General features: G+C 25.2%; 1 protein-coding gene across 3 annotated transcripts in view; it reads left to right on the top strand.

The window, feature by feature from the left end:
• The window catches only part of LOC122504277 (gamma-2-syntrophin), a 43,032-nt gene extending 18,818 nt beyond the window's left edge, over positions 1 to 24,214 (top strand). For 2 of the 3 annotated variants that reach the window (XM_043615313.1, XM_043615312.1), the window contains exons 13-17: positions 336 to 605; positions 18,267 to 18,691; positions 18,989 to 19,174; positions 21,963 to 22,309; positions 22,602 to 24,214. In XM_043615313.1, coding sequence (XP_043471248.1) covers positions 336 to 605; positions 18,267 to 18,691; positions 18,989 to 19,174; positions 21,963 to 22,309; positions 22,602 to 22,653 — 1,280 coding nt within the window. In that variant the 3' untranslated portion in view covers positions 22,654 to 24,214. Of the gene's footprint in view, positions 1 to 335; positions 606 to 8,456; positions 9,324 to 18,266; positions 18,692 to 18,988; positions 19,175 to 21,962; positions 22,310 to 22,601 lie in introns of those variants that run through there. The other variant, XM_043615314.1, reaches the window with a different exon arrangement.
• Positions 24,215 to 27,437: the final 3,223 nt, after the last annotated feature.

The raw sequence follows: 27,437 nt of genomic DNA, 5'->3' as shown, positions 1-27,437 counted from the left end.
TGCTTCCTTAAAGTGATTGTATTTTTTTCTCATTTTATTTTATTCTCCTTTTTATTCTCATTCTTTTTATTTCCTCATTTTTTTCTTTTTTGCTTCCTTATAGAGAAATAATTGTATTTTTGTTTTTTCTTTATTTTATTCTCCTTTTTATTCTTCTAATTCTCATTCTTTTTATTTCCTCAGTTTTTTCTCTTTTGCTTCCTCATAGAGGAATAATTGAATTTTTGTTTTTTCTTTATTTTATACTCTCCTTTTTATTCTTCTTCTTATTCCGATTCTTGTTATTTCTCCTATTTTTCTATTCTATTTTTATGTTTTCTTCTATTTTTTTCTAGGTCGAGAGGACGAGGGCACTTACATCGAGCCCTATACAAGTGGAGAGTGGATTTATATCGGTGATCTTCAGGAGAGTTTTGCGTGGAAGAGACCCGACAGTAGGGACGACGACGATTTTCCAGAATATTATGCGAAAGAGCGAAGGAACTCTCAAGAATCAACTGGAAGTGAAAAGTGCTTCAAAAAAAAGTACGAAGCCGCCACTCGACGAATGGTCCACAGAAAGACGAGCATTGAAATGTACAAGAGAATCCAACGCAAAAATTTCGGTGAGTAAATAAACTAATAATTAATCACTAATTTTAATTACTATTAATTAATAATATTTCACCGTCTTTTTCACGGTAACGTTAATTACCATTTCGATAATTAGTACTCGAGTAAAAAATATTTCTTTCAATCTCCGTTGTGAAGTTACAACTTCCGATGAATGATGGGAATTTTTTTCTCACTATTTCTAAAAGACGCCCACCAGAGGAGAATTTATTTTTCTTCCACATATTCCCTCGTGTCTTCAAATGGAATTTAGCTCGTAAGTTTTTGTAACGTTTCAAACTCGGTGATAAAATTAGCGCTGAGAAATAAACCTTCTCGATAATTTGCTCACCAAAATTAAACAAACGCAGGGAGAGGGAAAAAAATTTACAAACTGCATGACGAATCGCAAAATTCGTGAACACTGACTTAGTATTTATAAAATTATCTTTCCTGCGAGAGAAACCAGAAGAATTTGCTTTTTTTACTTTGTTATTTTCAACTGTGGGGCAAAATTTCGAATAGTCAAATTTGTTGGGTGTATTTTTTTGTTAGGATTTTTTTTTCTGGTATTAAAAATAGTTTATTTTTGAGATTTCATTTTTTTGATTGCTTCCCCAAATTCGAAGATTAATAAAATCCACAGTTTTTTAACGGATATCAAATTGACACAAAAAACGAATCAAAATAAAGTTTTATATTATTAATGAAAATAATTGGAAAATTGAATTCTTGAGAAGAATTTCTTTCAATTTTTTGAATATAATTGAAATCCTGCGAAGAATTCAATAATTTGTGAACTAAATTGAATTCTTGACAAGAATTTTTCTTTTCAAATATTTTCAATTTTAAAATTAATGTATTAAAAATCATTGAATTCTTGCAAAGAATTTTGTCAAAAAAATTTGAGAAGAATTGAATTCCTTCGCAGAATTTTATTATTTATAAAAATAATCGATTTCTCGAGAAAAATTCTATTAAAATTTTTAAAAATCATAATTAAATTATTTTGAAGAATTTCTTTGAATTTTTGTGTACTAAATAATAGAGTTTCTTTAAAAATTTTAATTGAAAATTGTGAAAGTAATTTAATTTTATGAACAATTTCTTTCAAGTTTTTAAAATAATCGTGTTTCTTAATAATTTAAATTGAACATTTAATTATTGAATTTTTACAAAATTTTTAGAAAATAGAAAGTAATTAAATTCTTTTCATAATTTTATTACAATTTTATAAAATAATTTAATTCATTCAAAGAATTTTATTAAAATTTAGAAAATAATTAAATTATTTCAAAGAATAGACACTATTAAAGGTTTTTATCAGAGTTTTTGTAAATAATTAAATTCTTTTAAAGAATTTCTTTGTATGTTTTTAAACAACTTAGTTTTTTGAATAATTTCAGTTGAAAATTTTGAAAATAATTGAATTAAATAAAGAATTTTTTATACTTTTTAAAATAATTTTTGCGATGAATTTTACTTCAAAATGATTGCTTGACAAGAATTAATTTCAAATTTTTGAAAATAATTAAAATCCTCCAAAGAATTTTATTATTAATGAAAATAATTAAAATCTTCCGAAGAATTTTATTATTTATGAAAAAATTCAATTCTTGAGAAGAATTTTATTAAAATTTTTGAAAATATTATTAATGGAAAAATTGAATTCTTGACAAGAATTTGTTTCAAATTTTTGAAAATAATTGAAATTCTACGAAAAATTTTATTATGAATGAAAATAATTGAAATCTTCAACAGAATTTTATTTCTTATGATAATAATTGAATTCTTGTTAAGAATTTTATTAAAGTTTTTGAAAATAATTGAAATCCTCCGAAGAATTTTATTATTTATGTAAATAAATGAAATCCTGCAAAGATTTTTATTACATTTTTTTAAAAATAATATAATTGTTTCGATCAAAATTTAAATTCTTTTTAGGAATTTAGTTAAGATTGTATTGAAAATAATTAAATATTTAGGAAGAAATTTATTAAAATTTTGGAAAATAATTGAATTCTTTTGGAAAATTTTATAACGAATTAAGAAAAAAATTGAATTCTTTCGTGAAATTTTATTGATAATGTAGAAAATAATCATCCTGTACTTTGTATTGAAATACTTATTTGAAATTGGCGGTAATCGTTCGTAGCGCCATCGATCAATAATGCGGATGCATTATTGATTACCATAGTCTTTTTAGGTTAGAATATAGAAATTGACACGACGCGCTGCAACATTGTTTTTGTAAGACGCTTATCAAAGAATTGTATTTTGTAACTTTCAACAATTATTATTATTAAATTCATATATTTCAAAGTATTTGTGTTATCACTATTATAAATCCTACAAAATTGGTGTCAGAAGTGGGATAGTGATAATTATCCTTTGAAAAAGAAAACGACGCGAAGACGGAACAAGCAGCTCAAAACGACGCTATCAGATTTTAACGTATTTGGAGAATAAGCTAAGCAGTTACGTGATCAACGACGCCGAGATTGAAAAGACGATCATTCTCGAGATCTAAAGACGAAGGAAGTAGCAGGTAGCTGTTCTCTGAAACCAAGACGATAAAGTTTCAAAGACGGAAGATTTTTCGAAGACGAAGGCGACAAAATTCTAAGACGAAAGCGACGAGATTATCAACAATCATATTCCAAGACGAGATTCTCCACAACCAGAAGCAGATATTTGCCAGAAACGAAGTAAATTCCAATTCCAACCGAGGACGACAACGTATGGTATGTTTATCTCAACATCGGAAAATTAAAGGAAATCAACGTTCAAGTAAGGTCATTGTGTAAACCCCGAAACAACAGATCGCAGTGTCATCACGTATTTGATAAGTATAATTCTATTTATGACTTTGTATTTATTTTATTGAGATCAATCTTATTGTAAAATTAAAAATGGAAAAATTAGTTCAAATTAAGAATATCGAAAAACAATTAAAAGTGGCTTCTCGTAGCGCAATAAGTGCACTTTATAGGTTAGTTTTTCAAGAAGAAGGAGACCGCAAAAATAGAAGTAAATTGCGTGAGTTTTCTGGGTTCACATTTTCCGACGATTCACCTGAATTCCATGATAAAGTAGATTATGCTAGTACGTTTTCTGTAGGAGATTTGACATCTATTTGCAACATTTTGGGGTTAGATTATTCTTCAAGCAAAGAGCAGCTTAGGCAAAATATTATTCGTGCACTAATGGATATTAATTCGTTGGCAGGGCACAATTCCGAAGACGATACAGATCGCGATGGAGATGACGATGACGAGAACGGGCAATTTGCAGGCGGTGGCGGGCAAAATGACGAAAATACCGGACGCGATAATAATTCCGAAACAGACGAAGGGAACCATAGTTCTGAAAATGAAGTAGATCGGGAAATAGACGTAAATAATGCAGAAACACAAAGAAACCCTCATGTAAGTAATACTCGACGAGCGCAACCTGTCAATTTTTCCCTGGGGTTTAAAGACGTCGAAGATTCGATTCGTGAGTTTGACGGTGGTGATAGTTTATCAGTGGAACGTTGGGTAGCTGAATTCGAAGACGCGGCATTATTATTCGAGTGGTCTGATTTACAAAAAGTTGTTTTTGCCAAAAGGTCAATTAAGGGGTTAGCGAAACTTTTTATTCAGGGTGAATCAGGATTGGTCACATGGAAAAAGTTAAAGACGGCTTTACTAAAAGAATTCTCGACAAAATTATCTAGCACTAAATTACATTCTATGCTTGCTAAAAGAAAAATTAAAGATTCCGAATCAGTTCAAGAATATTTTTTGGTTATGCGCGAATTAGCTTCACGAGGTAAAATAGAGTGCGAGGCTCTAATCGAACATGTAATCGAAGGATTGGGAGATGATCCCAATAATAAAGCCATTTTATATGATGCCCAAAATTTAGACGAGTTTAAGATTAAATTAAAGACGTACGAAAAAATTAGAAAATCTAATATGAAATCAAACACACAGTTAAGTAAGAAAAAAGACGTACCAATGGACGATAAAAAGACTGACAGTGCGAAAAATAAAACGACGCGATGTTTTAACTGTGGGAAATCGGGGCACATTTCTAGAGAGTGTAAAAGTCGAGAGAAGGGTACTAAATGTTTTAAATGCAATAAGTTCGGGCATATAGCGTCAAATTGCAAAGGTGCAAAAACATCTAGTCCATCGAATACGGAAAACAGGATAGATTTTGTTTATTCTGAAAAAGAAAATTCGTGTTATAAAGAAGTAGTCGTAGAAGGTGAAACCCTGAAAGCTCTCGTTGATACCGGCAGTGCTTTAAGCTTAATACGCGAAGACGTTTTCGAAAAATTTAAATTAATTAATTTAAGAGACTCGAAATGTAAAGCAGTAGGTTTCGGCGGCGGCAAAGTAGAGACTAAGGGATCTTTTCAAGCAGAGACTTTTATCGACAATGAAGCGTATAATTTGGATTTTGATGTAGTGTCAGTAGATTCTATGCCTATGAAATGTATTATTGGCCGTAATATATTGCCGTTAGCAGAAGTTCGAGTCGATAAAAATGGCGTTAAAATTATAAAATGCGAACAAAATGTATTTTTGGGAAATATAACTTTAACAGAAAAAATTGAAATCGACGTTGGTCCTCTCGATGATGATTCTATTTGTAAACAAGCGGAAATTCTTTTAATAAGTTATAAACCGAATAAAACTAAGACTACCGAAATTGTATTAACTATAAATTTAAATGACGACAAGCCGATTTATTCTAGTCCAAGACGTTTACCTATTGTTGAGCGTGACGTAGTAGATGATCAAGTTGAAGTGTGGGAAAAGGCTAAAATTATCAAACCAATTAATTGTGGCTACGCAAGCCCTATAGTACTAACTAAAAAGAAAGACGGCACATATCGAGTTTGTGTCGATTACCGACGAATTAATAAAGTTATTATAAAAGATAAATATCCTATTCCGTTAATAGAAGATTTAATTGATGCCTTAAAAGATTCGAAAATATTTAGTACGTTGGATTTGAAAAACGGTTTTTTTTCATGTAAGCGTTAGCGAGGAAAGTCAGAAGTATACTTCATTTGTAACACACAAAGGGCAGTATGCTTTCTTGAAGGCTCCCTTTGGCCTTTGCGTTTCACCAGCAGTTTTCCAGCGCTTCATTAACTGTATTTTTAGGCCTCTAATAAATAATGGAATTGTATGCGTATACTTTGATGATATAATTATATTGGCGAAAACCGAACAGGAAGCGATAGAAAATTTGAAAACTGTTTTAATAGTAGCTAGCGACTATGGACTCGAGATTAACAAAAAGAAATGTCACCTTTTGAAAAAGAGAATCGAATATTTAGGGCAAGTCATCGAAGACGGAAAAATTTATCCTTCGCCTGGGAAAATATCGGCCGTGACCAATTTTCCGAAGCCGAAATCAGTTAAAGATGTACAAAGTTTCATTGGTCTCACGGGATATTTCCGAAAATTTATAAATAAGTACTCCTTAATAGCGAAACCGTTAAGCGACTTGATGAAAAAAGACAAGGAATTTCAATTTGGTCCTTCAGAGCAAGAAGCCTTTACAAATTTAAAAAAGATACTCACAGAAAAACCTGTATTGAAATTTTTTGATAGAGAACACGAAACCGAATTACACACTGACGCGTGTAAAGACGGAACCGCGGCAATTTTGTTACAACGTTCACCCGATGACGACAAGTTTCACCCAACACATTACTTAAGCCATAAGACGACACCCGCAGAACAGAAAATGACTAGTTATACGTTAGAAGCCTTAGCAATTGTTCGTGCTTTACAGAAATTCAGAGTCTATCTGCTTGGCATCGACTTCAAAGTGGTGACAGATTGTGCAGCCTTTAAGCAGACAATGGACAAAAAGGAAATTTCACCCAAAATTTGGAGATGGGCGCAGCTTATTGAGGAATATTCTTGCACCATAGAACACAGATCTGGCGAGAGAATGCGGCATGTGGACGCTTTAAGTCGCTACCCTGTTTTTACTATCGAAATCGACGATATAACCGCACGACTTAAAGAAGCACAGCAGAACGATCCGAAAATTAAAGAAATCGTCGACTCCCTTGATGACGGACTGAATGATAACTACGTGATGCGAAATGGTTTACTTCATAAGTTCGAAAATGGAGATGATTTACTGGTGATTCCTGCTTGTATGGAAGAAGAAATAATCCGTGTAGCACATCAGCGTGGCCATTTTGCTGCCAAACGTACGGAAGAAATTATTCGAAGAAATTATTTCATCTCCTCACTATCAGATAAGGTATCGAAATTTATAGGAAATTGTGTAAGCTGTTTGGTCATTAATCGAAAAGGAGGACGTAAAGAGGGTTATTTGAATAACAGCGACAAAACTGACCTACCACTACACACCTATCACATTGACCACCTGGGACCTCTCGAGTCTACTAGTAAACAGTATAAGCATATACTGGTCGTAGTTGATGCTTTTTCGAAATTCGTTTGGCTTTACCCAACAAAATCAACTACCACAAAAGAAGTCATAGATCGATTGAACAGACAAAAATTCATATTTGGAAATCCTGTTCGTATCATTTCGGATAGAGGCACTGCCTTTACATCGCAAGAATTTCAAGAATATTGTAACGAAGAGAAAATTAAACACCATCAAATAACAACTGGTTTACCGAGGGCTAATGGACAAGTTGAACGCATTAACCGTGTCATTATACCAACCTTATCGAAAATGTGTATAGACAATCCAAGTAAATGGTACCAACACGTTAATAAACTTCAACAGACCTTGAATTCGACGTTTCAACGGAGTATTGGAATGACTCCTTTCCGCTTACTTACTGGAGTGGAAATGCGACGAGCAGATGATTTGGAATTGGCAGAAATTTTAGAGTTAGAGTGGCAAAATCAACTTGACGAGTCAAGGAACGATCTTCGACAACAAGCTAAATCACAAATTTTAAAAGTTCAGCAAGAGAATAGGAAATCCTACAATTTACGCAGAAGAGAACCATCGACATACGCAGAAGGAGACCTCGTAGCCATTAAACGCACCCAAATGATTCCGGGTAGCAAGTTGAAACTTAAGTACTTAGGTCCTTACAAAATCACCAAAGTGAAATTCAATAACACTTATGATGTAAAACGCGTTGGCAATGGTGAAGGCCCTATGAACACAAGCACTTGCGCAGAATACATGAAACCGTGGGTTTCCAAAAATTAGTCATTCGTGGCGTATGACAATGTAGGATGGCCGAGTTGTAGAAAATAATCATCCTGTACTTTGTATTGAAATACTTATTTGAAATTGGCGGTAATCGTTCGTAGCGCCATCGATCAATAATGCGGATGCATTATTGATTACCATAGTCTTTTTAGGTTAGAATATAGAAATTGACACGACGCGCTGCAACATTGTTTTTGTAAGACGCTTATCAAAGAATTGTATTTTGTAACTTTCAACAATTATTATTATTAAATTCATATATTTCAAAGTATTTGTGTTATCACTATTATAAATCCTACAAAATTACATTGAATTTTTTAAAAAGATTTTACTATTTTAAAAAACAATTGAATTGTTTCAAATTTGAAATTCTGTGAAGAATTCAATTATTTTTGAAAAAATTGAATTCTTTTTAAAATTTTGTTGAAAATAATTGAATTTTTGCAATAAATTTTATTATTTATAATAATAACTGAATTCTTCCGAAGAATTTTATTATTAATGGAAATAATTGAATTCTTACGAAGAATTGTATTAAAAATATAAACAATAATAATTAATTATGTTCTTAATAAAATGGATTTTTAAATTTTTAATTATAAAATTATTCAAAAATTTATATTTGAAAATAAAAAGTTTGTAATTTGCCTAATAAAAATAAATTGAATGCGACGCGACGTTCCGCGCGCTAGCGGAACTATTTTAAATTAAAAATTTTACCAAAAAGTGTAAAAGAAAACTGTCAACCTGGAAAATGAAGAAACTAATTAAGAATTTTGACTTGACCTCTGGGTGATGAAAAGTGCGTTGAGAGCGTTAGGGTTGCGTGTATTGAAAAAAAAGAAGAAGAAGGAGGAAAAATATGTGGTCTTCTTCTCGTTTTCTTTAAATAAATTTCGCGTAATACTGCGTTTGACTAAAAATAGACACCGGCGTCGCGACGCAGCCGGCTGCAGAGCAAAGATCTTCTTCGTGACGAATTGGAAGAGCTAACGTCGTGTGGGGATTTGCCGTGTGGGGAAAGGGGGTCGATGGGTCGTGAAGAAGCTTTTGGCTGCCAGTCAGTGGGTCAGGGCGTCAAGTCGCATTCCAAATAGACGTCCACCGAAAGCCCTCTCTGTCTCTCCGGAAACTTTCGAATTCGTTTCTTTTCCCTTTGCGAGTAGAAAAAAAGCTTCTTTTTTTGTTCATTAAATTTTAATTAAATTAAATTTCTCCATGTTCGTGATTTTCGAAAATTAAATACAGATTTTTGTCTCTAAAAAAGAAAAAAATTCTTTTAAAAAAATTTACAAAAAAAAATTTTTCTAAAGAGGAAAATATTTTTGTAAAGTGCTGGTGAAAATTTTTTTTTCTCGTAAATATGGTGTGTGATTCAGTGGGCGGTTATGTGCCCGAAATCGGGCAAGACGTTTCACTCAAGAATGCACTGGAGGAACTTCTCAAATGTATGCTTCGAGTTTGGTGCCGAGAGAGTCAGGCTCTCAAAAAACTTGGCGTTCAAACAACCGGTACAAAAATATTTTTGGTTTTTTCGATTTTTCCCACTTTTACATGTCCAGTTTTTGTCGATAATTTAAATATTATTTCTAAAATTTATTTAATATCTCTTAAATTTACTCTACTAAGTTTCAAATGTACAATTTTTTACAAATTGTATTTACAAATGCAATTTTTATTGTTCAATTTACTCGTTTATTTATTATTAAATTTATTTTTATAATATTCCCTTACTTATTGTTTATTTATTTTTCAATTTATTTTTATTTTACTTATTGTTCAATTTACTTCTATATTTATTTATTTCTTAATTCTTATATTTATTCTCATTTTTATTCTATTTATTCTTTTATTCATTCTCTTACTTATTTTTATATTTATTTACTAATTTATAGTCTTGCAATTTTGCTTTTGAATTAGTAAATTTTACTAACAAATTAGTAGAAATTATTATTTATTACTTAATTTTACTATAATAAAATAAACATTTTTTACTATAACAAAATTTTACTAACAAATTAGTAGAAATTACTATTTATTAGTAAATTTTACTGTAATGAATGGTAATTTCTACTAAATGGTAATTTATTAGTAAAATTTACTAATAAATAGTAATTTTCACTAATTTGTTAGTAAAATTTACTAATTCGAAAACGAAAAATCATCTCTTTTTTATTATTATAATTTTTCTTATATTCTCTTCTCTAAATTGACCCTGACACTTTTCAAGATCTGTGAATGATTTCAAGACGATTTCTAATGCAAGGTCAATTAACACTAGAATTACTTAACTTGGCATTCCACCTTCGATTCTATGTTTAATTTACTCCGAACGATTTTAGCCGAAGGTCATATATTACAATCAATAGAATTAATTGCAATAATATAAAAATAAAAAAATTACTTTTTTTACTGGTACAGTTTGAGTATAAAAAGGAAAATTTTTGCCAAATGAGAAATAAAAATTAAATTTTTAAAAGCAATGACAAATGAGTGACGTACTTTAGAAAAGGGGAATAAATGTTACGATTAAAATCTCTAATTTTTGTAAATAATTGAAATTTTGTAAAGAATTCAATTATTTATGAAAAACAATCGAATTCTTGACAAGAATTTGTTTCAAATTTTTTAATATAATTGAAATCTTGCGAAGAATTCAATTATTTATAAAAAAATTTGAATTCTTGACAAGAATTTGTTTCAAGTTTTTGAAAATAATTGAATTCCTCCGAAGAATTTTATTATTAAAGAAAATAATTAAAATCTTCCAAAGAATTTTATTATTAAAGAAAATAATTGAAATCTTGAGAAGAATTTTATTAAAATTTTTAAAAATAATTGAAATCCTGTGAAGAATTCAATTATTTAAGAAAAAATTGAATTCTTGACAAGAATTTGTTTCAAGTTTTTGAAAATATTTGGATTCCTCCGAAGAATTTTATTATTAAAAAAAATAATTGAAATCTTGCAAAGAATTTTATTATTAAAGAAAATAATTGAAATCTTGCGAAGAATTTTATTATTAAAGAAAATAATTGAAATCTTGCGAAGAATTTTATTACAGTTTTTAAAAATAATTGAAATCCTGCGAAGAATTCAATTATTTATGAAAAAATTTGAATTCTTGACAAGAATTTGTTTCAAATTTTTGAAAATAATTGAATTCCTCCGAAGAATTTTATTATTTAAGAAAATAGTTGAAATCTTCAAAAGAATATTATTATTAAAGAAAATAATTGAAATCTTGCGAAGAATTTTAATTTTTTATGATGATAATTGAATTCTTGCGAAGAATTTTATTAAAATTTTAAAAATTATTAAAATCCTGAGAAGAATTCATTTATTTTTGAAAAATTTGAATTCTTGACAAGAATTTGTTTTAAATTTTTTAAAATAATTGAAATCTTCCGAATAATTTTATTGTCAATGAAAACAATTGATATTCTCCAAAGAATTTTATTATTTTTGAAAATAGTTGAAACCTTGCAGAGACGTTTATTAAAATTTTTGAAAAATAATATAATTGCGTTTAGATAAAAATTTGAATTCTTTGTAGGAATTTAATTAAGATTGTATTGAAAATAATTGAATATTTAGGAAGAATTTTATTGAAATTTTAAAAATTAATTGAATTCTTTTGAAAAGTTTTATAACGAATTAAGAAAAAAATTGAATTTTTTCTTGAAATTTTATTTCAAGTTACCAAATAAGTTACGATTAAAATCTCTAATTTTTGTAGGAGAAATTTTACGAAAAAAAATTGTACGAAAAATCGTTTATTACGCAAATTTTAGAAGAGCTTTTAATGAAATTACGAATTTTTTTTTACGCTGAAATCAAACTGCTGACTCCACCAATCGATTATTATTATACAATGTTGTAATTTTTATTCCAGAAAAGAATTCAAAATCGACAAGTTTGCAAAAATTTTAATGAATTTAATTTCGAAATTGTATAATAGCATATACTATATGCCCGATGTAACTAAATAATAGGATTTATTAATTTTTTATAGTTGTAGGAAATTCGTCTTCTACTCTCGACAATTTCGAATGAGTAATTTAAATTAGTTCCTAAACTAATTACTAATTTAAATTTAAATTAGACTTTTTGTTTTTGAATTAGTAAATTTTACTAGTAAATTAGTAGAAATTACTATTTATTAGTAGAAATTACTAGTTATTAGCAAACTTTACTAATTCAAAAGCAAAAAGCCATTTACTAATTCAAATTAACAAACACTTTTACCAAAATTCAAATTTAGAAAGCAAATTATATTCAGATTCAGTGGAAAATATAATTTTATTCAGCTTTGAAATTATTAAATTCTATGACACATTTAGAGTGTAATAAAGAAAAATAAAAAATACGAGAGCATTATTTTAAATATACTGCAGTACCTAGAAAATTTATACCACTACAAAGTGATACTAAATTTAGAACTCATTTCCGAATAAGATAACCGTTAATGGTGTAACGAGGGCGTCTCTTTGGCTAACGTTGTTGTTCGCATTTTGTATATTCAATCAATCAATTTTCCATTTGGATTTTGAATGAAGTGCTGAAAATTGAGGAGCACGTGACTCACGTACAAAGTACGTAAAATCGGACGGTAGCCAAGAATTATTGGCATAGTTTCGTAAACACGTGTTTCGAATTTTCCTTCTTCATTTTTGAAAAGAGGAATTAATTTTATATACCCCTTTCTTTTGCAGAGATCTCAATTATTTTTGAATATTTATTTTTTAGGAATGAAAAATTTTTTTTATATTCTAGAGAATTGAATGAAAAGTGGAAAAATAGGCAAAAAAATTGTAGTGTTTAGTAATTTTATAAATGTTTTTCGAAAGAAGCGATAAAGTAATTTTATAACTTTGGTTTCAGTAGTATAAGACTATTATATGGTCAGACGAAAAGTTATATTTTATAATTTTAGTAGTAACAGGGATTTTTGGTCAGACAGATATCCTAACTTTTAAAATATTGTATTCTTAGTTATTCGATTTTTAATCAGGAAATATTTTTAGGTGACAGTAGTAGCAGAACATTTTAGTCAGACAATGTTTTTTTTTCATCAGTAGTGATAGTCATTTGCAATCAGGCAAAACATCCTTTCAAATATGAAATTGTTAAAATTTAATTGGATTTTGTGTCAATTGTTGTAACGTATCAGTAGTAGAAGATAGCTTTAGTCAGACAATTTGTCATTTTTTCTAATATCAGTAGTGAAACAGACTAGTAGTCAGACAGAATTTTAATTATTTTTTAAAATTGCAGTCTTATTGATAATTTCGATTTGTAATCATAATGTAAATATTTGAATGTCTCAGTAGTTATAAATTTTTTTAGTCAGACAATTAGTAATTTTTCTAGTCTTAGTAGTAAAACAAATGTGTAGTCAGACTGAATTTTGATGAACTTTTCCAAGCAATAAGAATATTTATGAATATTTTAGTCAGACAATACAATAATGTTTATTTTTTAGTAGAAAAAGAGATTTTTGGTCAGACATACATTTTCTGGGCTTTTGCAATTTTGATAAACTTTTGAAATTGATAATTTTGATTTGTAATCACTATTTATAAATATTCGAATATTTTAGTAGTAGTGAACTCATTTTAGTCAGACAATGCAATAAGTTCTTAAAATCAGTAGTAAAATCGGTATGCAGTCAGACAGAATATTGTTAATATTTTACATTTTTTAACATTTGGAATTATTTGTAAATATTTAGTTATTAGTAGTAGAAGAGTATTTAAGTCAGACAGCGCAAAAAAATTTATTTTTTCAGTAGTAACATGGATTTTTAGTCAGACATAAGTTTTTTACCCTTTTGCAATTATATTTGTAATCATATTCAAAAATATTTACTTATTAGTAGTAGCAGAATTTTAAAGTCAGACAGTGACAGTATATGTTTTATATCAGTAGTAAAATAAATTCAGGGTCAGACGAAACTTTACTGAACATTTACAAAAACAAAAATTTGTTGATCTTTTGCAATGATGTTTGTAGACATTTTTTTTAACTATTTCAGGGCATCAGTAGTAGGAAAGTGTTTAGGTCAGACAATATAGTAATTATGAAATTACTTTTTAAAAATTTTACTTTTTAATTTTTACTTTTAAATAGTAAAATGTTCATGTTAGGAGTAGAAAAAATTTTTAGGCTGGCAGAATTTTGCTTATTATTTGCAATTCTAATAATTATATTTATTTGCAATTTGAAATAAATTTTAACAAAAGTTTTAGTTTTAAGTAGTATGAGAAATTTTACGTCAGACGCTCAGTAATTATTGAATAAGAGTAGTAAAATCGATATATATTCAGAAAAATTTTGTGTTTTTTGTAACAGTTTCGATTTTATTATAACTTACTAAATAATTAAATGAATCAGTAGTAGTAAACTGTTTAAGTCAGACAATAAAAAATTTTTTTTTATAATTAGTAGTAAAATAAATGTGTAGTTAGACAAAATTTACTAAGCATTTTTAATTATAAATTTTAATTGGAAATCACAATTTAAATAATTAAATTTATCAGTAGTAGAAAATGTCTTTGGTCAGACAATAGAATAAATTTTTTTTATATCAGTAGTAAAATAAATGTGTAGTCAGACAAAATTTACAGAGCTTTTCCAGTAAAAAATGTTAATTTACAATCATAATTTAAATAATTAAATTTATCAGTAGTAGAAAATTTTTTGGTCAGACAATATAATAATTTTTTTCATATCAGTAGTAAAATAAATATCTGGTCAGACAAAATTTACTAAGCATTTGCAATAGCATTTTCAGTGATAAATTTTATTCGTTAAGGGCATTTGAACCATTATGACGTCACAATGTGTGCAAAGCATGAGTTTTAAAATTGTGACGTCATAATGGTTCAAATGCCCTTAACACTATTTTCAGATTATTTTAATCAGTAGTAAAAGCGTTTTTAAGTCAGACAGAATTTTTCTGCCTTTTTGCAAATACAAATTGAGTGATAATTTTGATCTTGTAATCGACACATAAATATTTTTTAGAATGTCAGTAGTAGAAGATTGTTCATTAAGACATTAAGTTTAAATTTTAAAAATCAGTAGTTAAAGTAATTTATAGTCAGACAGTATTCTACTCAACTTTTATATTTTCAGTCTTGATGGTAAATTTGAAATTTGTTAAATATATTTGTTAAATATATTCAGTAGTATAATATCAAAAAATGTTCAAATCATACAAACAGTTAATTTTTTAATATCAGTAGTAAAAGTGATTTACAGTCAGACGTTAATTTTCAACTCACTTCTATTGGAAAACTTTGCTCCTGATTAATGTTTCCCCAACATACAGCTCTGCCGAGTACTACTCTCACTTTACTCTCAACCCGGTTTTCACATTTATTTCGAAAAATTACACTTCTTTTCTTTCTTTTCAATTTCACTTGAAAAATATTTTATTCTAATAAATCAAAGTTCTTTTTCTTAATATTATTTTTTTTATTTTTATATTCTTGTTTTTTAATTTATTTTCTACGTTGAAAATAAACGCATGACAAAAGGAGAATCTGATATAAAAATAAATAAAAATAAATAAAAATAAATAAAAATAGCAGATAAAAATTAATCTTCTATGAAGAATAAAAAGAAAACATGTATGTGGATATAAAAAATGAGACTTTTTTTCGATATAAAGAAACGAAAAAACAAAATAAAGACCTTGCGTTGTTCCTTCTTTTGTTCGCGATAGTAATACACGCTCTATTGGATATAAAAAATGTGGAAGCTATGATGTAGAAAAAAAAGAGAATATTAAGGAAGATTGATTATGATGGGATGCTGTAGATGAAGCGAGAGACATGAAAATTCATGAGACTGGTCAGAATTGCTTTGACATGTTGTTAAACGAGCTCTGATATTGCATCGCTAAAATAAAGCGGTCCGAGGAACGACATGTATCACCAGAATGACTAAAGGCCGCGTAATACTGCCCAAATGTTTGATATTTCGTGACATAAATCCCTTCTCCTGCTTTTACACATACAGCTTTACTTTATTAAATCCAATATTACGCATTAATTCCATATTTTTGTCTTAAATTCAGAAAGACGAAATTTAAAATAACTTTCTTACTTATAATTTGGAAAAATACTTTGAAAATTTTACTGAAAGAAAAATAATGATTCAAATTTTTTAAAATTCATAATTTTTTATTTAAATTAATTAATAACCAATTTTATTATCACAGTTTTTCTGCGGATATCTAATTCAGGATTCGTACTCGATAAGTAATGTTAAAAAAGTAGCAAAAAGTATCTTAAATACAGAAAATAGTAGTAAAAAAATAGCTATGGAAAAATTTAGCTTGGTAATTCAATTTTTTTTAAATTTCTTAATTACATTCAAAAATAGAATAATTTTTATAAATAAATATTTAAATACCTACTTATTTTGTCTACAGGAATTAAAATATTTCCAATGATTTCAATGTAACACATTATTCAAATGTAACTATTTCTAAAAATTACAAAAGTACTTCTTTCAAAATTCAATCATTTTTTAAAAATTGAAATTTTTTTTTTTTTTTTAATTAAATTATTCAAAACTTTAATTATTTTATTTCATTCAATTCTAAATCAATTATTATAAGAAATTTCTCCGAGAATTTAATTATTTAAATAAAAAATTAATTATTTTATTGAATAATTGAATATTTCTTAAATTTCAATTCTTATAAAGAACTTTATCACCATTTTTTAAAATAATTGGATTTTTACGAAAAATTGCAGTAAAATTTTTGATAATTAAATTTATTCAAAAAATGGAATTGAAAATTAATTGAAAATAATTATTACGTACACTATAGGAAACAAATTAAAATTTTTTTAAATTATTAAATTTTTTCAACGAATTTAATTCAAATTTTTAAAAATAATTGCATTTTTAGCGGAATTAATTTAAAAATTATATTGAAAATAATTGAAATACTACGATGAGTTTTAATATTTGTGACAATAATTAAATTCTTGCAACGATTATTATTAAATTTAAAAAAAATTGAATTCCTGCGATGAATTTTATTATTTATAACAATAATTGAATTTTTGCAAAAAATTTGATTAAAATTTTAAAAAAATAATTGAATGCTTAAGAAGAATTTTATTATTTTTAAAAATAATTGAATTCCTAAAAAGAATTTTGTTATTTTTTAAAATAATTGAATTTCTAAAAAGAATTTTATTATTTTTTAAAATAATTTAATTTCTTAGAAGAATTTTATTGTTTTTAAAAATAATTGAAATTCTGCGATGAGTTTTAAAATTTATGAAAATAATTTCATAATTTCCTGCGATGATAATTGAATTCTGTAGGGAATCGAATTTCATTATTTTTGCAAAGAATTTTATTATTTTTAATAATAATTGAATTCTTGGGAAGTTTATTAATTTTTTTTAAATAATTCAATTTTTGTAAAGAGTTTTATAAAAAGTTCTGAAAATAATTGAATTCCTGCGAAATAATTTTATTATCCGTGAAGATAATTGAATTTTTCTAAAGAATTTCATTAAAATTTTTGATAATAATTAAATTCTTTCAAGAAATATATAATTAATAATAAAATTTGAAACAATGATTAAATTCTAATAAACAAATTATATCAAACTTTTTTTAAATAATTGCATTTTTTGGGAAATTCTTCTAAAAGTGTATTAAAAATAATTGAAATCCTGCGATGAGTTTGAATATTTATAAATGTAATTGAATTCTTGCAACGATAATTATTAAAATTTAAAAAAATAATTGAATTCCTGAGAAGAATTTTATTATTTGTAGAAATAATTGAATTCTTGCGAAGAATTTTATGAAAATCTATTAAAATAATTAATTTTTTCGAAAAATATTAAGAAAATTCTGTTTTGAGTAATTGAATTTATGTGTAAAATTTTTTTATTTATGAAAATAATTCAATGTTTGTTAATTTTATAAACATTTTTTTTAAATATTCCATTCTTTTAGGAAATTTTTTATTAAAATAGTAGATCTTAAAAATTATTGAATAAAGAAAAATTTGTTAAAATAATTGAATCGTTTTAAAGAATTTTATTAAATTTTTTTGAATTTTTTCCAATTACTTTATTAAAATTTGTTAAAATAATTTTTTTATTTCAACTGTTGACAAATTTAAATTAGTGTAAATTCTCAAACATGGAAGAAAGTAGCTTTTAGTGTAACAAATTAAAAAAAGTATCCAAATAGTAGCAAATCGTAAAAAGTAGTAAATAGTAAGTTTTAGTAGATGAGTGCGAGGCCTGCAAATTGAGACAAAAAAACGTATCAAAATAGTTGCGAAGCAACGTTTTGATACTTTTTTTTTGTCTGAATTTGATATCTTTAGAAAAGCGGTGATATTATATAATTTTATGAATATTGTATTTAATTTGATAATAAAATAATAAATTTTTCTTTTACAGAGAGTGATAAACGAGTGATAATAAAACGCGAGGCTGGCGGTGAATTTGGCTTTAGAATTCATGGATCAAAACCAGTTGTGGTGTCAGTTATTGAACCGGACACGCCGGCGGAGAGTTCCGGTTTAGAAATTGGTGATATAATAATGACAGTTAATGGAAGGAATGTTATGGACGCAACACATTCCGAAGTGGTACGAATGGCCCATTCAGGATCCGATGTTCTCGAACTCGAGGTTGCAACGACTTGTAACGTTTTAGCGCCTCAAATTGGTAGAAGTGGCACTAAAGAAAGTTCAGTTGAAGCACCAATTTGCGCGGGATATCTATGGAGGAAAGCTGCCACTTCCAGCAGTCCCGATAAATGGGTTCGAAGATGGTTTGCTCTTCGTCGTGACAACTGCCTTTATTATTATAAGACTGACGCGGTACGTCAATTATTCTATTTTATATCAAAAAAAAAAAAAATTCCTCGTATTTCTAAAAAATTTTTTTCTGATTATTACATTTTTTATTTTATTATTAATAAATATTATAATATAATTTGTTGAGTTGAAAACAAAAATCACGAATTATAATTTAATATAAAATAATAAATAAATTAAATAAATAATAAATAAATAAATAAATAATTAAATAAATAATAATAATAAAACAATATTATTAATTAATTAATTTAATTTAATTAAATATCAGTAGTAAAGAAAAATTATTCACGAATTTAGGATTCTCAGCCGGTAGGAGCAGTAATGCTTCTAAAATACGACGTTGAGCCAACATTGGAGAAACGAATGCACAGTTTTGCCATCAGGAAGAAAGGTGCACCGACGCTACATTTAGCTGCCGATAGTGACGAGGCTGCCGCAAGATGGAGCACCATTATTCGTGAAGCAGTCGAAAGAAATAATCAAGTAGGTCACTTGATTTTAATTTTTTTTCACTATTTCGACTTGCACTTTTTTATAACAGCATTAATGATTTTTTTTTACTTTTTTACTAACGTTTTATCACGTTAGAATTAAAATAAATTCTAAATTTTATTAAAATACTCAAAGTATGCAATTTTTATTAATTGTAATTAATACATGCAATTTTTATCAGCTTATAAAAATTTATTAGAAGGAGAAAAAATAAATTGAAAAGTCCTTTTTTTAAATTTTGATTATTTAATAGCTTACGGATGGACCTGCTACTACTTAAAAGTTATAATAAAAATATTCTATCCTTCTGGATGTTGTTTAATTCTTGCAAAGAATTTTATAAAAATTTTTAAATAATAATTATTCATTTCTTTTGACTAATTTTATGCAAATTGAAAATTTAAATAATAGAATTCCTTGAAAAATTGTTATTATTCTTGAAAAGAATTGAATACTTACAAAGATTTTTACATAAAATTTTTTTAAATAATTGAATTCTGTTTGGAAATTTTATGAAAATAGTAGATATTGCAAATCATTGAACTGCGAAAAGTTTTTAAAAATAATTTAATGTTGCAAAGAATTCAATTCAAATTGTGGACAATAAAATTAAATGTCTGTGTGGTATTTTATTAAAATTTTTTGAAGATAATTTAATTCCTAAAAATTATTTTATTATTTATGAAAATAAGTGAATTCTTGGGAAAGATTTTATTGAAATTTTTTAAAATAATTAAATTTCTAAGAAGAAATTTATTACTTTTAAAAATAATTAAATTCTTGTGATGAATATTGTTATTTATGAAAATAATTGAATTTTTCAAAGAATTGAGTTAAAATTTTTGACAATAATTAAATGTCTATGTGGTATTTTATTAAGTTTTTTTAAAAAAATAATTGAATTCCTAGAAAGCATTTTATTATTTATGAAAATAATTGAATTCTTGCGAACGATTTTATCGCAATTTTTTTAAATAATTGAATTTTCAAGAAGAAAATTATTACTTTAAAAAATAATTGGATTTTTGTGATGAATATTTTTATTTATAAAAATAATTAAATTTTGCAAAGACTTTTATTAATATGCCTCAAAATAATTGAATTTTCTGGAATAATTTTGTCATTCATCGACATAATTAAATTCTTTCAAATAATTATTTATGTAAATAATTGAATTCTTGAGAAGAATTTTATTAAAATCTAAAAGAATAATGGAATTATTTCAAAAAAAATTTAATTGACATATTTAAAATAATTGATGTCTGTCGAAATATTTTATTAAAGTATTTGAAATTAATTGAATTCCTATGAAAAATTATAATATTCTTGTAAATAATTGAATTCTTCTAAAGAATTTTAGAAAAACATTTTTTTAAATAATTGATTTTTTCGAGGAATTGAAATTAAATTTTTAAGAATAATTACATTTTTTGAGCAATTTCTGTAAAATTGTATTGAAAATAATTAAAATCCTGCGGTGAATTTTATTAGTTATGAAAATAATTAAATAGTTGCAAAGAATTTTATTAAAAATTTCAAAAATAATTGAATTTTCGGTAATAACTTTGTTATTTATCGACATAATTGAATTCTTTCGAAGAATTGTTATTTATGTAAATAATTGAATTATTGTGAAGAATTTTATTAAAATCTAAAAGAATAATTGAATTATTTTAAAAAATATTTCATTTAAATTGTATTTAAAATAATTTATTTTTTTTTGTTAGAATATTTGAAAATAATTGAATTCCTGTCAAAAAGTTTAATGTTTTTACAAATAATTGAATTCTTACAGAGAATTTTAAAAAAACATTTTTTTTAAATAATTTATTTTTTCCAGCAATCGAAATTCAATTTTTAAGAATAATTACATTTTTTTAAGCAATTCCTGTAAAATTCTATTAAAAATAATTGAAATCCTACGATGAATTTTATTATTTAAGAAATTAATTGAATAGTTGAAAAGAATTTTATTTAAATTTTCCAAAATAATTGAATTCTTGTGATGAATTTTATTATTTATGAAAATAATTGAATTGTTGTGAAAAATTTTATTAAAATGTTTAAAAAGAATTGAATTTCTGTGAAAAATTTTGTTATTTTTGAAAAATAATTGAATTCTTCATAAGAATTTGAATTGAATTCTTGTGGAAACTTTTGTTTCTCAAAATAATTGAATTTTCGATTAGTTAATTTAAAGTAATATTAAAAATAATTGAAATTCTTCGCTGAATTTTACTATTTATGAAAATAATTGAATTCCTGCTTAAAATTTTATCAAAAATTTCTTTAAAAAATTGAATTTCTATAAAAAAAATGTTATTATTAGTGAAAGTAATTGAATTATTGTGAAGAATTGTTTAAAAATTTTGTTAAATAATATTGACTTTTTCGAAATTTTTTTGAAAATGCTAGATATTAAAAATAGAATTTCGAATATTTTTTGAAAATAATTGAATCGTTTTAGAGAATTTGATTATAATTTTAGAATCGTTTTCTGATTTCTAGTATTAGCGAATTTAAATAAGTTGAAATTCTCAAAAAAAAAAAAACAGAAATAGTAGGTTTTAGTGGCTGAAATCTAAAAAAAGTACCCAAATAGAATCAAAACGTAAAAAAAGTAGTAAATAGTAAATTTTAGTAAAAAAGTAGTAAATAGTAGATTTTATTAAAAAAAGTAGTATGTAGTAGATTTTATTGAAAAAGTAATAAATAGTAAGTTTTAGTAGATGAGAAAGCCTGATATAATTAATCAAGAAAAAAATTATTGTTTTTGAAGGCTGGTACCTGGCTGGACACATCCTTGAGGATGCAACAGATGCCACCTTGCTCAATTCAAAGACCTGATTGCTTCGGTTATCTCAATAAATTACAAAGACACATTCGAAGAGCGACTGCATCTTCCGGTTGGTCCCGAAGATATTGTGTTCTAAAAGACGCAGCTCTCTATTTTTATGACGACGCTAATGCCGAGCAAGCATTCGGAGTCGCGTGTCTCCATGGTTTTCGGGTACACGCAAGTGCTCCAAATTCTGGTGGTAGAAAACACGCCTTTGAACTTGAACCACCCGATCCTACCCAGAGGACTTTCACATTCGCCACCGAATCCGAAATCGACAAAAAGAGGTTTGTTTCATTTTTCAATATATATATTTTTTCTAAGGATATCAAATTGAGACAAAAAACGTATCAAAATAGTTGCGAAGCAACGTTTTGATTCGTTTTTTGTCTCAATTTGATATCCATAGAAAAACTGTGTAAAAATAAACAAAATTTAATTTAAAAATTAAAATAATCAATTTCTAGCACTACTTTTATATATTCTGAATGTCCGAAATTATTTTTTTCCCTTCTTTCTACAAATATTAAATTATTAAATTATTCTACAAACATTAAATCGAAAATAAATAAATTGCAGGTGGCTTGCAGCGATAGAATACTCTATTGACAGATGGATTAAAGTAGGTTGACTGCATTCAGTTTAAATTAAAAAAAAAAGACGAAAACTACGAAATCCCCGTCCCCGAATTCATTTTCGGTATTCGGAGCAGGACAATTAGCCAAAAAGAAAAAAATACTACGAAAATATCGTTAGCAAAAATAAAAAACATTTTATCCACAATGATAAATTGTTCAATACCGAATGACGCAAATATTCGAATTTACGAGAGAGAGAAAGTCATGTCACAATTTTTTTAACTTTTTTAAATAACAAATTAAATTATTTGACGAAAATATTTTTTTATTTTCAAAAGAGATAGATAATTTTTTTTTTCCCCTATAAATAAAAATTTTTTTCCATGGAAAAAAAAATGTTTTTCTAAAAAAATGTTTTTTTCAAAAAATTTTTTCTCAAAAGTATAGTAAAAATATTTTTTGTAACTTACCACACACACATGACTTAAGCTCAAAAATAAAAAAATCTAAAAAAAAAGGTTCTAAAAATATGATTATATATTGTGATATCTAATTTTTCGAAAAACAGAAAAAGAATGTTAATTTTTTGGAAAATATTGACAAATTTTTTGTCCCTTCCCCCCACTCTCGACCTCTTCTATTGTTTTTGCTCTAAATCCGGTGTCAACGTCCCCTAACCGTCCCGGGAAAAAAAACGACGATTGAAAATTGTTATTTATTACAATTATCACTGTTAAAAAATATGTACTTTATTTTTATTGATGACGAATGAAAAAAAAATATTCAATTATTATTGTTACTATCAAATTTTATTGTACTATATAATTAATAATTATTTACTAGTACAATTGTGTACTTATGAAATTGAATAATATGACATTGTGGAAGATTTTAATTTTCACGAACGAATTTTTATTACGAATAGTAGAAAATAAAATTTTACTACCGAACGTAATATTGCGCAGTAGTTTTAAATATTAAATTAAATTATAAAACGCGTGTTAAAAAATTATTTTCCCCTGAATTTTCAATTTTGAAAGTTAATTAACATTATCCACAATGAAAAAAAAGCGCATTACAAACGGGTTATTAAATTATTTATTAAAAGAAAAAATGTTTATTCGTATTATTGCTATATATACACTGTTATGCTTATATATAGTTATGATTATAATTTCGAGAAAGCGCGTAAACATAAAAACGATATTAACAAAATTATAAATATATATATAAATATTATATAAATATACACTCACTTATATATGTATATATTTATTGTATAGAAATCCGTAGTTGCGGATATTTTGTCGATGTGTACGATATAGTATTTATTTACATGTAAGTACGAAATTATGAAACAAATGTGCAAAAAAGTGACATTTTATCGTTATTAATTTCTAAAATAATAATAATTATTATTATAATAAAAATATAAATATAATTGTGGACTGAAAGTTATAATTGTGCGTAAATGTGCAACGAGTGAGATTTTAATGTTGTTGTTTTATTAAAAAAAAAAGAAAAAAAAAAAAAACAGAACAAATCGTAAATTTGTATACCTCGCGAGCACGCCCCTTTGGGGTTTTGCATTTAAAAAAAAAATGTTTATAAAAATCTACAGATAAAAAGAGAGCACTATAATCACGACAAATATTAAAAAACAAAATTGAACCTAATTACGTGTTATAATGAGAGCTGATTAATTATTTATTAAAAAAAAGAACAAATGAAATAAAATGTCATGACGAACGATTATATAAAGGAACTAAAATGTGTTCTAACCGATGACACTGTGGTCCCTTAATAAAGGAAATTGATTAAAAATTAATAAGTCACCCGCTCAAAATCTGAGATAATAATAAAGACTTTAATACAAGTTATCTAACGGCAAATGCCAATTAATAATTATCCTCCTTTTTTTATTTTAGTTTAAACTTATTTAAACTATTTACTATGATAATAATAATAATAATTATAATAATAAAAATATTTATAATAGTAATAATAATAATAATAATAATAATAATTATTATTATTATTATTATTATAACTTTACAAATACGATTATAATTATAATAATATAGTGATGAATATATTAGTAATGATACTCATCATTATTATGATTATGATTGTTATTATTATTATTATTATTATTATTATTATTATTATTATTATTATTATTATTATTAATTTAATTATTATAATTATTATCATTATTATTTATTATTATTTAATAAATTATTATACCTATTATAATTTTATTTATTATTATTATTTTTATTATTTACTTATTTATTTATTTAAGTATCTATTTATATTATAAATACATAGTTATTATTGTTATTATTAGTATTATTATTATTTACTATTAATATTATCGTTATTATTATTTATTGTAATAAAAGTACATTTTTTAAGATTAGTTTTTGTATTTTTCTAATTTAGATTTAAAATCATTATTTTTTTTCATTATATTTTTAAATAAAATTATTTGTTACACAGAGAAAAAAAAATTTATTTGATTTAAATAATCGATTACTTGTCTAGTATCAAATAAATATTTACTTGAATCAAATAATTTTTATTTACGTCAATGAAATGGTATTTGAACCAATAATTTCAATATTTGAATGAAGTAAATATTAATTGAACTATTTAATTGACTCAATTAAAAATTATTTGATTCAAGTAAATAATTTATAAGCTTATAAATAATTTAATTGATAATAGTCAAAGAATTGGTTATTTGAATTAAATACACTTTTTTCAGTGTAATAATAATACTAAATAGTTATTATTAACGACTTGTTAATAATAACGTGTTTATAATAACAAATTGTTAATAATAATAAAGTTAATAATTTAAATTTCTAAAAGTATTTACTTAAAAAGAATTTATAATTTTATAAATTTAATATTAAAAGAATGTTAATTATTATTGCTAAAAAGAATAATATCAAAATTAAAAATAAAATTACTAATAATTATTTATTATTAAAATTACAATTTTATTACAATATTAAATAATTATTATTACATATAAAATTATAAGGTACAAATGATTAATAATATATATTTAAATTTTATAATATGTAATAACTTAATAGTCAATATAATATTAATATTTTAAATTTAAGTTATTATTAATTGCGGAGAAAAATAAGAATTGTAAAATTTTTTTTCTTTCTTTTAAGAAAAATTACGGGATAGAAATTTATGGTAGACATATTATAGTCTATTATAAGGTGAACTTATTATTATAGTAAAAATTGAAGAGTAGGGAAAATTTGCTATTCTTCATTTGCTAAATCAATTATTACTTTTCTTCCGCTTCTATATATATAGGATTAATAATAATAAATGAATGATTCAACAATTGAGTGAAAAAAAGTGATAATTTTAATTGCACGCTATTATAAAATTAATAAATCTATTATGAATTAGATAAAATTCTAAGGTATACCAATCAAATAGATATTAAAGTCAGAAAATAAATATATATTATTCGAAATTCACAATTTTATGATATTCTTTTTTTGTAAAGATTTAATAAAAGGTAAGATCACTCTATTGGGTATTTAAATTTTTTATTGGATAAATTTTGTATTATATACTTTTTTCGTAAATTGAAAATGAATATTTATTCTTTTGTCTAAACTTTATTGAACTTATTTTATTTATTAAACTTTTTCATTTTATCCCAATTGTATATTTGTACTGTTTCACTCTTCTTTTTGGTAATTTTTTCACTCTTCGTTTTTAGAAATTTTTCCACCTTTTTTTCAATTTCAATTTTTGAATATTACACTAACAATTTTTTCTTAATTATTTATTTTATTTATTTATTGTCTCACTTGTGATGAGAATATAATAATAATTAACTCTTCTTTTTTGGCAATTTTTTCACTCATCGTTTTTAGGAATTTTTTCACTCTTCTTTTTTTCGATTTCAATTTTTTTACACTAACAGTTTTTCTTTAATTATTTATTTTATTTATTGTCTCATTTGTGATAAGAATTGAATGTAATAAATAATGAGCTGTGGGTAGAAGTGATGTATATTTAGAGGAAAAAAAGGAAAAATGTTCAATGAGGCCTGGAGAATATATAATTCTTTCCTTTGTTTTCTTCAAATTATTGGAGAGGAGAAATAATATTCACTGTGAGAGGGAAAAATTATACTGTTTGCTTTTACTAGACTACATTATACGAGACATATTTTTTTTCCGCAAAACACGCAACTCACCTCAGAATTTATCGTTTTATCTAAACTTTGCCACGCGAAAAATCATTCGCTCACCGTTTATTCCTCTTCTTTGCTATATTTTTCCCCAATCGTGTACAGTACTTTTACTAGAACAACAATTTATTATTCTGCTAGTAATAATTTATTATTTTTGTAGTAAAAGTTGTTTTCTTGAAAATTTTTTTGCAAACTAGAAAAAAAATCATTTTTGTATATCAACATTCCTTGTTTATGTATTTTTATGTTTTTTATGTATTTTTATATATTTTTAGGTACTTTTATGTATTTTTATGTATTTTTATTTATTTTTAGGTACTTTTATGTACTTTTATATATTTTTATGTATCTTTATGTATTTTTATGTATTTTTATGTTTTTTATGTATTTTGATACATTTTTAGGTACTTTTATGTATTTTTATGTATTTTGATACATTTTTAGGTACTTTTATGTATTTTTATGTATTTTGATACATTTTTAGGTACTTTTATGTATTTTTATTTATTTTTAGGTACTTTTATGTACTTTTATATATTTTTATGTATTTTGATACATTTTTATGTATTTTTATGTTTTTTATGTATTTTGATA

This window comes from Leptopilina heterotoma, unplaced genomic scaffold, assembly GCF_015476425.1.
Source record: "Leptopilina heterotoma isolate Lh14 unplaced genomic scaffold, ASM1547642v1 Lhet_287, whole genome shotgun sequence".
NCBI classification, from domain to species: Eukaryota; Metazoa; Arthropoda; class Insecta; order Hymenoptera; family Figitidae; genus Leptopilina; species Leptopilina heterotoma.
Note: the sequence above shows the minus strand (reverse complement) of the source record. Positions and strands in the feature narration are given on the sequence as shown.